The 13,002-nt window shown below is 36.6% G+C and overlaps 1 protein-coding gene across 5 annotated transcripts in view; it reads right to left on the bottom strand.

The window, feature by feature from the left end:
- Arhgap12 (Rho GTPase activating protein 12) overlaps positions 1-13,002 on the bottom strand; it is a 142,068-nt gene that overhangs the window by 22,632 nt on the left and 106,434 nt on the right. For 3 of the 5 annotated variants that reach the window (XM_032885061.1, XM_032885059.1, XM_032885062.1), the window contains 4 exons: positions 12,764-12,844; positions 9,925-10,050; positions 5,590-5,664; positions 844-905 (listed from right to left, as the gene is read on the bottom strand). In XM_032885061.1, coding sequence (XP_032740952.1) covers positions 844-905; positions 5,590-5,664; positions 9,925-10,050; positions 12,764-12,844 — 344 coding nt within the window. The remainder of the gene's footprint in view (positions 1-843; positions 906-5,589; positions 5,665-9,924; positions 10,051-12,763; positions 12,845-13,002) is intronic. The other 2 variants (XM_032885060.1, XM_032885063.1) reach the window with 1 other exon arrangement.

A 13,002-nucleotide genomic window follows, 5' to 3' on the forward strand; every position in this document is an offset into this window, starting at 1 on the left:
AATGCTGGGGGATGCAGCCATGTCCAGCTCCACCTAGCTTTTTTACATAGGTGGTGGGGATTTGAACTCAGGCCTCCACATTTGCAAAGCAAGCATTCCTAACCACTGTATCAATTTTACACTTGTAGAATTAACTAAGCGAACACTCAGTGTGATACTGTAACAGCAAACACTGTAAGCACCCTAAATGGTACTAACAGCAGGCCTCATCACATTCTTGCAGATAAATAATGATTAACTTGCTGGTGATTAACTATTCTGCAACAGCACATGCTGTGATAGCTGTGATATAATGAACTGGAACCATCTCCAAGATAAATATAAAGTAGACCATGGTTAATAATGTCATCTACAGTTGGGCATGATGGCGCATGCCTTTAATCCCAGCACTTGGGAGGCAGGCAGATCTCTGTGAATTTGAGGCAGACCTGGTTTACTAATCGAGTCCAAGACACCTACCTACGGGATTTGTTATATAGAGAAACCATGTCGGGGGTGGGAGAGTGTCATCTACACATCTACAAACATCTACATGTAAATCCTCTGTAGAGGAAAGTACTTATGTTCATAGGACCTGACATGGGAACACACAGCTGTTGAAGGCTTTTTCAATTTTTTCAAAGAAAAAAATATAAAAAGAAAGAACATGTTTCTTTGGAATTTATTATTTCTGAATATCATTTTTTTAAATATGTTAACAAAGGAAATATTTCAATGGCAAGTTTACTAGAAAATACAAGATTGAAAATTATCCTAAACCATGTTATTAATTCTACTGGAATATAAGTTTTCATTTACTTCAACCAGATAAACATGTAAGAATATTAAAGATTTCATACTTACCGAACCTTTTTCCCATTTTCAGTAATTTTTGTTACATTTAACAATCCATATTTCTCCTGACCCTATGGAACAAAGTGATACTTTTAATGTTAACATTCATTCAAATAATAATGTCCAAATTATACTAACCAATGGAATCAAATGACCTTGCAGTTCAAAAACTTAAGAGATTAGTTAGTATATAGCACACCCATTATCACAGCACTATAGTTATCTTGACATTGTCAGTAATTTATAATTAAGGACTTTGGGGTTTTTTGGTTTTTGGTTTTTGTTTTGTTTTGTTTTGCCTTTTTGAGAAAGAGTTCCTGCAGCCCAGGCTGGCCTGGAACTTGCTATAAACCCAAGCCTACCCTTGAACTCCTACCCCTCTTTCCTCCACCACTCACAGGTAGTAGGGGATCATAGTCATGCCCAACAACACCTGGCAAAATATCTTTTTCTCCTGAAGTCACAGCAGCCATTTTGATTCTTTGTTAGCAATTAGAGTTTTACAAGTAATCACCAGAAAAATGGTTTATATCTGCTTTGCAAATATGGAGGCCTGAGTTCAAATCCTCACCACCCATGTAAAAAAGCCAATCTCCAGCATTAGGGAAGGAAACAGGCAGATCCAAGGGCTCACTGGTCAGCCTGTTCAAAGAATGTAATGTGATGTTATGATGATAAATAGTACATTTGAAAAATACTAATCTTGTCAGAACATAATAATGACTAGGCAGACAAATGACATGGCTGATAAATTATTCAAAAGTACCTAGTACACTACATAGACTTTAAAGTGATATAAAGAAATGTCAGTATGTGCTTCATTAAACAGATCACCACGTGGTGAACTGGGTCCTGAAAATACTAACTAGACTTATTAGCCATGACATTACAAATGTAAAAGTGACAAAACTTTATCATTCATCATCATGCAAGCAAAAGCTAGTTGATGTTTTCTCAAAAGTCCTGCAAATAAACATGAAGTAATACTGTCTCACTACATTAGTTTCCTATACAAATGAGATTCATCAAATGAGCTGGTGGCTATTATAATCATCAACACTACAAATAATATGTACATGATACAGCAGCCAATCATAGCTCAACTGAAACACAAATACAAACTCAAATAAAATAGATTCAAAATGTATTTCTTTTTTAAAAATATCTGCTTTACTTTTACTCATGTTTGTGCATGAGTATGAGTATGTTTATGTAGGCATGTGCACACAAGTGTGGGGACCTGCAGAGGTCAGCAGGGTGGGTCAGATCCCTTGGTACTGAAATCACAGGCAGTGTCAGCTGTGTGATAAGGCGTGCTGGAAATCAAACTTGGGTTCTCTGAGAGCAGCAAGCATTCCTAGCCACTGAGCAATCTCTCTAGCTCCAAAATTTATTTCTATTTGATTGGTTCCTCAACAAATTCTAAGTACTTTAACAGGAAAATATAAATTTTTTAATATGGCATATAAACATAATATCAATAATGTTTAGAAGATGTTTGAAATTTTGCTGCATCTCTAGCTGAAAATTTTTATTGTTTATTGTTTATTGTTAGCATACTTGAAAGTAACTTAGTCACATTTTACTATAATCGTTTTACAAAACATAGGTGTTTGGTCTCTCAGATACGCAACTTGAAACTTTTCATAAGACTCTATTGCCTTTCAACAAAAATGTCAAATGGCACAATTTTAAGTATGTACAAGATACTATACAAATACAATTTAAGTATGTATAAGTTACTACGTAAAAGCCTTCTGTCCTTTAATCAGATATAGGTAAAAATTTTCCAAAGTATGAGAATAACAACATTTACTTCTCAGGATGGGCCATTTAATGTGAATGGACAGTACTGAGACTCTGGGATGTTTAAGCTACAGCTGGAGTAGCATAGAAGCAGTGGCAGCAAGAGGGAGGTTCAGGTATCAAACAAAGAGTAGAAATGAATTTGGAGTTGGAAGCAGTAGTGACAGACAGTGTTGAGTTCAAGAATGAGAAAGAACTTAAATCAGATTTTTACCACAGTCAACAGATAAACAGAACAATAAAAAACGAAAACAAAAACCATGCGAAAGGCTGCATTTGTTAAGACACTGTTCAAAAGGAGCTAGTACTTTCCCCAAATTCTCACAGGGAGTAAGACGAGAGCGCTGGTGCTCTAAGGACTGAGCACTCTCATTTGAATATAAGAGAACAAAACTTGCTATACCCAAATGTACAGAAAGTACCACAAACCAATCATTACACAATATGTTAAGTGCTATGAGAAATGGACTCCTATATCAACCTGAACAGGAGAACTGAATTCAACCTAGAAGACAAAGAACAGAATCAGAGCACCTTCCTAGAGGAGCTGACCTCTAACCTACAGAGTAGCCAGATGGACACAGAAGGAGAAAGGCAGAGAGAACATCTCAGGGCCCACCAATCCTGTGGCAAGGTAGACATGTGGCAAGAAGAAAGAACTAAGAGACAGCAGCATGGCTGGCAACCAGCTGCACCTCTCTACTGATATGCCAAGGAATGCCAAAGGTCTGAATTTGACCAAGGACAGTGAAAAAGGGGCTAAATTTCAGAGAGACACAGGTCATGAGGGGACAGGGATGACGTGCATACAGGGGAAAGGGAGGATACTGAGCAAAGTGCAGAGTTTAAGCAACTAGGTAGACAGCAGAATCTGTTTCAATGTTGTATTTTTAGAAAACCTTCTAAATCTGTACCTTCATTGCCAATATATATATATATATATATACCGAAATTTTAATTCACATCAGAGAGAGGGGGAAATAGCTCTGTAGTAACCGACAGGATGGAAGAGAAACAAGCAGGACTTTTAGAAGCAAGGCACGCAGAGGAGGGACCTGTAAAGTAGATGTCAGGAAGAGAGAGGTCAAGGGGATAGCAGTCTCAGTGGGAGGCAAAAGAGCAGAAACGGTGTGCGGGGAGGAAAGAACACCCTGTTTATGTGGAAACAGTAGTCCTGGCAGCATCAACACAGCTGTTCTGTGTTAAGAGAGCATGGAAACAAGGCACACTGGGGAGGCAGTTCCCGGGGTGGCCATCAGAGGGCACCCTGCATCCAGGACAATTTAATGGATGTCAAGTGGACAGGGAGATCACTGACCAACAGTGCTTTTAAGCTCTATGCAGATTTGCAAATTCTTGTTTCTACAATTTCTTAGAAATTCCTTTTTATTAAAACATAATCTATGAAGATATTTCTGTGAAATGTATTATACCTCCTATATTTAAAAATACATCCTATCATTACCTCTTAGCTTACTGAGTGCTAATTAAAAATAAAAAGTATATACAATGTGATGGGAACCATAAAACAAGGAATGAAAACAATTAAAAAGAAATATGCACGCATTGCCACATATATGTGGAAAAAGGGAAACAAGAGTCAGAATGATCAGAAAGAAGCGAAGCCTGTGCCTGCACAGAATCTCAAGTCTGACTAGTCAACAAAAGTTTGACCTAACTTCACCAGACAGTAATGGTGAAAGTTAGTCTTTTTAAAGTGTTAAAGCTACATTCACTAACTGAACAAGTATTTGCCCAGCAGCTACTGTGTGGCTGTGCAGTAGGAATGAGCATTACTGTTTCTGCTAGCACTGTTTCCTTGCTGGAGAAGACAGTGACAAGAGCAGGGTCTGTGTATCAATAGCTGCTCTTAATTTTATGAAATAGACAGAACTCATGCTACAAGGAGGATCACAAGGAACCTCATCTAACCTAGAGGACTGGCCTAAATTCTCTAAGGAAGCAAACTCTGACATTAATCCTGGTGGACATGCACAGGCTTCCAGGCAAAGGTGTGGCAGAATCTTAGTGGCAGAGGGAAGTTGAGAGACAACCGTCGTGTTGTGCAGTTGTGCAGTAGGCAGAAGAGGACACACAAAGCATGAGCTAGGGATACGGTCAGGAGCCAAAGCATGGATGTATGCAGTCTTGCTTAAAAGTGTTCTCCTTAAAATTGTTAACTGTCACCCAAGAAGAGACAGCAGTACAAACCAACAGCAGATCAGTGGTGACAGGAAGATCAGGAGTGTGTGAACATGAGGATGAGGTCAAAAAGTAAAGACCTGGGTTTTAGTGTGAAGAGAAAAGCTGCTGGGAGGTTTCCAGTCAGACTAATCATCTCCAGTACCTCCCTGGCCCAGACTGACAAGCTCTTCCAAATCACAGACGCGCAAGAGCAGCCATGCTGCTGGGAAGGAAGGGCATACATACGTCTCACCTTCAAACTGCTGGCCTGGGAAGAAAGTGAGGTGTGACTTGTAATATTCTCTGGCAAAGGTCTGTTCTTTGTTTTTTGAGACAGGGTTTCTCTGTGTAGCCCCGGCTGTCCTGGAACTCACTGTGTAGACCATGCTGGCCTTGGAATGCACAGAGATTCCTCTGCCTCTGCCTCTGCCTCCCGAGTGCCAGGACTCAAGGTATGTGCCACCAGACCTAGCTTAGAATCTATTACTTTTAAAAACTAAGTATAAATTTGTCACTTAGAAATATGGCATGTATTTAAATATAGCATATATGTAAATATAAATTACTAGCATATTTTGTACAAAAGGGGCTTTAAAATGAGTAAAATTTGATTCTTAAAACTGTTTTAATTATAATTTTTCTAAAAGGCCAATAAAATTTATAGAGGCACAAGAAACACTTCAACATTGTATTAAAGAAAATTAATTTACTGAAAGTGATAGAAAAGGCTATGCTATGTTTTCTGTATGTTTCTAACATACTAACTGGATCTTGATGCTTTGTTGAAGTAGGAGGAGATTCATTTTCAGGTAAGCAGAGTTTGGTGGAAGTTGGAGAATCCTACAAGAAATAAGTAATGAAAAATGTTACTCTATTTTAAACATGTCTTTCTCCCTGACCACAGTGGGAGAACTTAACAAGGCAAACAAAGGAAACTGTTTCCTTGTTATTTTCTATCTCAGATGCTCTGAAGTAGGATCGCACTGATCTGAAAACTACAGATATTATTAAAAGTTTACAACCTATGGCATGTTTGTATAGCAACTATGTTGACTAAAACAGCATTTTATCACTTTTAATTAACCCTATTTAAAATTACGTATACATCAGTTACCATATGATTTGCTATTAGTATGATACACAAGATTATAAAGTTCTATGCAGAAACATTCACAAGAACTAACTGATAATTGACAAAATGGAATTTTACTCTAAAGCAATATGAGAAAATAAATTTAATTATTTATTGGCATTAAAGGAATCTATGGTTATTCTTCAATAATTAGATATAAAGATAAAAAGATATGCCAAAGAAATCTAGCATTTAAAGATTAGTGATGCGGGGTGGGGTATTTACATGTTTAAGTTTACAAGAATATAAAAACAAGCACAGGTTCTATAAACAGCTAGTTTGGTCAAAACTAAAAGATATTATTTCTTATGAAGGGTAAGAGTGAAAATATTTTTTTGGTACTAATACCAACTTTCTTTAAATTTTCTCCATTCTCTTAGATGCTTGAACTAATCTGAGTTAAAGAGGATGAGAAGTCATCCCAATCCCCTTACTAATTCCCAGTCCAAGCAAACAGTGCTTTGAACACTCACCTCCACATCTATGCTTATAAAACTACAAGATTCTGACAACAAGCCTGAGAACATTTTAAGTAACAATGTAAAACCCTAATCTCAACATTCGTTCACTTGGGAAAAAAATCTTCAGTTTGTACCCTGTAATCTGTACACACAAACTCCACAACAATCAAGATTTACAGGGAAACCTTTGAAAGGACAATCTTACAACAAAACAACCAAAGTTAACACCACTAATGGACAAAGTATTAAAATCCTATCTACAAATCCTAGAAAAACAAGCTCAGCTTATCTAGATTTGAGTTTAACCTTATTTCAGTACTTTTTCTCAGTTCAGTCACATGACTTCTATGTGTATTAAAACAGCCTGAAAAGCAAAAGATGAATGATCCAAGACTACAAAGTGAGTGAATAAAAGTGGCATGGATTCTACATTCCTAAAACCCACAAATAACAGTGATAATGAATACATAATCATAATTACAGTAAAGAAACAATCACACATTGATGTATCTATGTAAGAATATGTGCATACACATCATTCACATCCATAAATAGTTTTAGTAAAAGCCATACATAAATAGGAACAAGGAAACCCACTCAGATGCAATAAAGCCATACCCACAACTACCTTCTTCAAGGTAATCTTACCTGCCTGCTGAACTAGGACTCAAGTCATTTTAACAAAACTTGCCACATAATACTGGATTTTATTCCATTAAAGTTATAGGTGCCTATTATGTATAGTGTCCTAGTGTAGTCTCTTTTTCCATAGCCTCAAAGACTGCCCTATTTTAAGAAGGCATATTTAGGTGATAAAAGAAATGGAAATATTTACTTGATGAAGCAATTAGCTGTGAATCTATTTCAAAGGGCAACCCGGAGACAGATTTCTACTAAAAATAAGTAAACATCTGTTCTCAGGACAGTCATATTGCTGCTGCCTAAGGGCAATTAGATGAGAAAGAATATGAAGTAATTCTCTGTAAAGGTGCCTTCAAGGATCAGATTAAAGTTGAAATCTCACAGAAATGTGTGTGCATGTGTGCACATGCACCCTTGAAAATGACAGAAAGCTTGAAAAAGGAACTCTAAGTATACCTCACCGAAATGCTCATTTTTGCTATCATTGGAAGAAATAGAAGAGGTAGTTCAACAGTAGGTTTTGCCTTGCCATATTATATATGGCAGTTGACAGTTTTCTATATACCTAGATTTATAATTAATTCCTGGAATTGATTGTATTTTCCATGAACACTTCTAGGAATCTCACTTGGCTAGGCTAATCTCAATATTAATAGATTTTCAAACACATCTTCAAAAACATTGATTCCAAAATGTCACTCATTTAATTTGTCTTTTAGATGGCTACATGTAGAGGTAAAATATTCTTGAAAATAAAAACTAGAACTGGTCTATTTTCGTTGTTCTGTAAATTCTTATTATAAATATAGAAAGTGTGCACCCTACACTCTTCAAAAATCTACCTTGTTTTATATAGAGACTAATTTACATTCAATTGCACTAACAAAACATCTTATTTTGAACTGAATGAAATCAGTAATTTACAAAAGAATTTAAGACTGAAAGTAACCGAACACTGGGGGGAAACTAACAACAGAGCTCATTTTAGCCAGGCATAGTGGTGTTATACCTATAATCCCAGCACTCTGGAGGCTAAGGCAGGAGGGTCATTGTGGTAGTGTGAATGAGAATTGCCCTTGTGACTCATGTATTTGAATGACTGGTCCCCAGTTGGTGAAAGTGTTTGGGAAAGATTAGGAGGCGTGGCCTCACTGGAGGAGGTGTGTTATTATAGGTAGGTCTTCCTACTGCACACACTTTGTGCTTGTGGATCAATTGTAAGCTCTCAGCTATTGCTCTAGTGCTTACTGCTTATGTTCCCACTGTGATGATCATGGAGACTAGCTCTCTTAATCCCGAGCCCTCCAAAATAAATGTTTTCTTTTATAATGTTGCCTTTATCATGGTGTCTTTTCAGTGCTAGAGCAGTAGCTGACAGCTTATGACTGATCCACAAGCACAAGGTGTATGTGTAGTGGGGATACCTACTTGTAATAGCACATCTACCTAATTTTTCCCAAACATTTTCAGTTGCCAAGTTCCAAGTCAGACTAAGCTACAGATAAAGATCCTGCTTTAAAAAAAAAAAAAAAGAGAGAGAGAGAGATAGAAAGAAACATGGAAGACTTGTTAATTATGCTACAAAAGTGATCAAAGACCTTTTTAAAGGTAGTGTGCTTAATTTTTTGAATGTCATCATCCCCTTCCCCTTCTCCTTCTAATGGATATGACTGATGTTCTTACAAATGCCCACCATGCCCTCAAAGAAAACCTTATTCTAACAGTGTAACTGAGGAAGTTTAAGAAGATCCTTTCTGAAACCCGAATCAAAATCCATATCCTATTAGAAACATAGAATGTCACTTCTCAGACTGAAGAAAGAAATATTATGGGAAAGAGTAGAGCAAGTAGGATCACTTCCTGGGACAGAAAAAATGAAACCTTTACTATATAAACTTTCCTGAAGACCAAAGACAGCAAAAGTGGCTTAAAATAATGTGTGTGTATATATTATATACTACACACTCCTACAAACACACATGTGCATGCTAGCTCAAATATGTCAAGTATACACATCAGATATCAGTATGTCACAAAAAAGTTGGTCTATTGTACAGAATTTGAGAAAACACAAATCCAAAAACCAATGCACAGTAACTGATGCTAAATACAAACTCATGCCATTTAGTTAAGGCAATATTTTCACACTGTTTTGTAGACAAAAACCATTAACTTGCATGCAAGAATTAAGTAACTAGTGTGTGTTCTGCCCTAAACAGGATATCTGCATCACCCTCTAAGGCTCAAGGGCCATCAAGGGACAGAGAGGAGAAAGAACTAAGGAAGGAATGCTATGAAGCTCTTCTGGACATGATGTGGCTCACTCAGAGCAGCAGAGCCTGCCTGCACAGCACCTCATCAAGACTAAGCATTTCAGCATTCCAGCACACAGGAAGGACCTTAGGTCTCAGCCTTCCCTGAGGGACTATGGGCAGTGAATGAATAGGAGTGGGTAGGCATCATACTCCTCAGTGGTGTAGCCACTGGTAAGTTACTCTTGCCCAAGTAAATAACCTTCCACCCAAGCTCATTCAGGAACCCCTAATTTAATGTGGGCTATAAAAGCAAACAGATAAAAGTAGGGAGATTCTGTTGAGAAGGGCTCAGTGGGAACAGTATAAGATAGGCTAATGAGAGGGTGATATAATCAAAGTACATTATATGTACATAATAGTGGAAAAATTAAAACAAAATAACATTATTTTGCACTTGATCAAAAGAAGTTAATATTTTTGCTAATAATTGTGTTTAACAACAGTAAAATTTTACATAAATATTAGTACAAATGACTATAACTCACTGTGAACAATATAATTCCCAAAACACTTGACAAAATTCCTAACACATTTTTCTCCAAGATCTTACCTTGTCGTTGGAGTCCAACACAATGGTGCTATGTCTCCATTTAGTTAACACTATTGGTTCTTGCAGCCGCCTGTCCAAGCTCCTACTTTTAATTATTTCTCTCTGCTGCTGAGATGAAGCATTATACTAAACAAACAAAAGAATACACTTCATAAGTAAAAGATACAAATGTGAATCTACAATAGCTCCTAATGACACATGATCACTAGGCAATCTTCAAGGGATACCACACCACGAGTGGTCTCATCTCAGTTTTCTTACTGAGCAGCCTTGTGACAGGACTGAGACCTTGACTTTAGAGTTGGACATATCCAGTTAGTGTTGTCTTTTGTAAACTATTTGTTCCTCATAAATTGTTCTTCATTGCAAAAAGGACAGAGCAGAACTGTCACCTCACTAAGTTGTTCTAAGAGTAAATGTAGTAGAAACACTCCAGTTCTTCATAAATACTACTACAATTATACAGTTTAAATAAGGTTTACGCATACAGTTTTTACATTTAATAGTTTAAAGGTTTGCCTTTGTTCACTTAAGGCTAGACATACTGCTGTCTTTCTAAAGTGTACAAGCTCAGAACACTACTTCTGAACATAACAACTGTATAGAAACAGAACAATCACTGTCAAAAGAAAACTGCATGTGAAGTTAATATGTTATCAGTGCAGTGTTAAACATAGGTGTCTGGAATTTTAAGTAGATCATACAGAAAGATGGAAAACTATAAAGCTTTGAGAGTTGTGCTACCTTATGTAGGGAATGTAAATGCTTTGTTGTAAAAAAAAAAAATAATCAACTTTTAAACAGATGTGGGCTTTTTTTTCCTGAAAAGAAAAAAAAAATCCTGTATTAATGCCCCTCAGCTCTAAAATCAGTCCAAACCTTAGCCTTCAATGACTTTGATAAAAATTCCACTAGTTACTGAGAATAGGACCCCATTGAAGGAATCAGAGAAAGAACTGAAGAGCTTGAAGGGCTTGAGACCCCATATGAACAACAATGCCAACCAACCAGAGCTTCCAGGGACTAAGCCACTACCCAAAGACTATACATGGACTGACCCTGGGCTCCAACTGCATAGGTAGCAATGAATAGCCTAGTAAGAGCACCAGTGGAAGGGGAAGCCCTAGGTCCTGCTAAGACTGAACCCCCCTGGTGAACTAGACTGTCGGGGGAGGGCGCAATGGGGGAGGGTGGGGAGGGGAACACCCATAAGGAAGGGGGGAGGAAGGGGATGTTTGACCGAAACCGGAAAGGAATAACACTGAAATGTACATAAGAAATACTCAAGCATTAATAAAAAAAAAAAAAAAAAAAAAGAGAAAGCACATTGCTAACATTGAGGAAAAAAAAAAAACAATTGAAAACCTCAAAAAAAAAATTCCACTAGTTATATATTAGAGTGTGCTTTTCACGCACAGTATGTTGTTTTTTTGACTCTCCCAAGTGAATGCATACAAAGTAGCTAACGAAGCTGAAACTAGAAGTGGCAGTCAGCACATACAGGTATTTGTTTTTAATTCAGTGTTTTCTAACAATAATCTTCAGATTATTATTTCTACACTAAACAATGATAATGCTTAAAGACCACCAAAGTCCTGTGCCAGACATTTAATTATAAAAAGACCTAACTGTTTACACAGGGCTTCTCGGAAAAACAATCATCTCTAGCAAACACTTGTGGCTGTGTGAGCTTATATATGAAATTTCATGGAACCTAGCCTAGCTTTTCAGCTTGTAATTACTATAATTTAGAAAACCTTTCTAGGTGGTAAGAAAAATAATGTAAAATTAATTCAAGTAATAACCATAATTTTAAATGTACTCACAATTTACTAGGCACAGAATATTCATAGGGCAAAACAAGCACAACGAACTGTGAGACACCAATAACAAAGTGTACATAATAGAGAAAAAGACAAGGGAAACAACACAACTTAAACACCCTTAGTTTAAAAAGACAACCACATTTTAACATGTTTTTAATCCCTATAAAAACTTTTTAAAAATCTGAACTCAAATCTAATTGTGCATTATTTTAAGCATATACATAGAAATAAATTATAATAAGAACCTAGCACAGATTTTTCTAAAGTAACATAGTATTAAGTACACATAGATGCCTTCCAAATACAACTTCCAGATCCATCTCTCCTCCCTCTCATGCTATATTATATGATGAACTGCATGTTTACCAACCACATGCATCTCATATTTTGATAAAATCTTAGCATCAATATATTGTTAACTAACTGTACTGTGCCCTATGTTTATCTATACCTAGCAGTGTCAAATGTGTGTGTGTGTGTGTGTGTGTGTGTGCGTGCTCACGCACATCTGATTCATTTAAATATACCTTCACTGATGATAATCTTGAATAAAATCACTATCCTTTCTCCTAAAAAGACCTAAAGCCCATTCCATGTAAGACTCTCAGATAACTAGACAGGGTGACACTACTGGCATTAAGTAGAACTCATATCTGGGGATAATAAGAGACCAGTTTCAGGCTATCAAAAGATTCCTGATTGAGGACAATCTAGATGAGAAAGTGGTAAATGTACATCTCTGACAATGTTAGGGAACTACAGGGCTGCAAATGAACTTAAAAAAAAAAAGTCTTCTGCTTTTTAAAGAATAAAACAAAGCTAAGAGTAAATCTATAGTAAGTTTAAAGCTACCTGAAGGGAACTTCAGACTAGTCTGAGCTACAAATGAGACTTTGTCTCTAAAACAACAAACAAAGACAAGAATGAAAATAAAAAATAAAAGATAAATAAATTCAGTCTCATGCAACTGTCTTCAGACACTATGTACATTAGGTCAACATTAAGCTTCTTACCTTTGGCAATTCCCATTCTGACCGAGATCCGTCTGCACTATAGTAATACTGTCTACCTTGATCATCAACATGCTTGAGCCACTACAAAAACAGAACAGGTTTTTATTTAATTTAAATAAAGGCTAGTTTAAATGGCTATGGTTAAGATTATTAGACATTCTTAAAAATTTCATCCTACCAGCAAGAAAGTAACAAGTAAACAAATGAACTCAAGAGCTCAGCTTGGTAATATAATACTC

This window comes from Rattus rattus, chromosome 14, assembly GCF_011064425.1.
Source record: "Rattus rattus isolate New Zealand chromosome 14, Rrattus_CSIRO_v1, whole genome shotgun sequence".
In the NCBI taxonomy this organism is placed as follows: domain Eukaryota; kingdom Metazoa; phylum Chordata; class Mammalia; order Rodentia; family Muridae; genus Rattus; species Rattus rattus.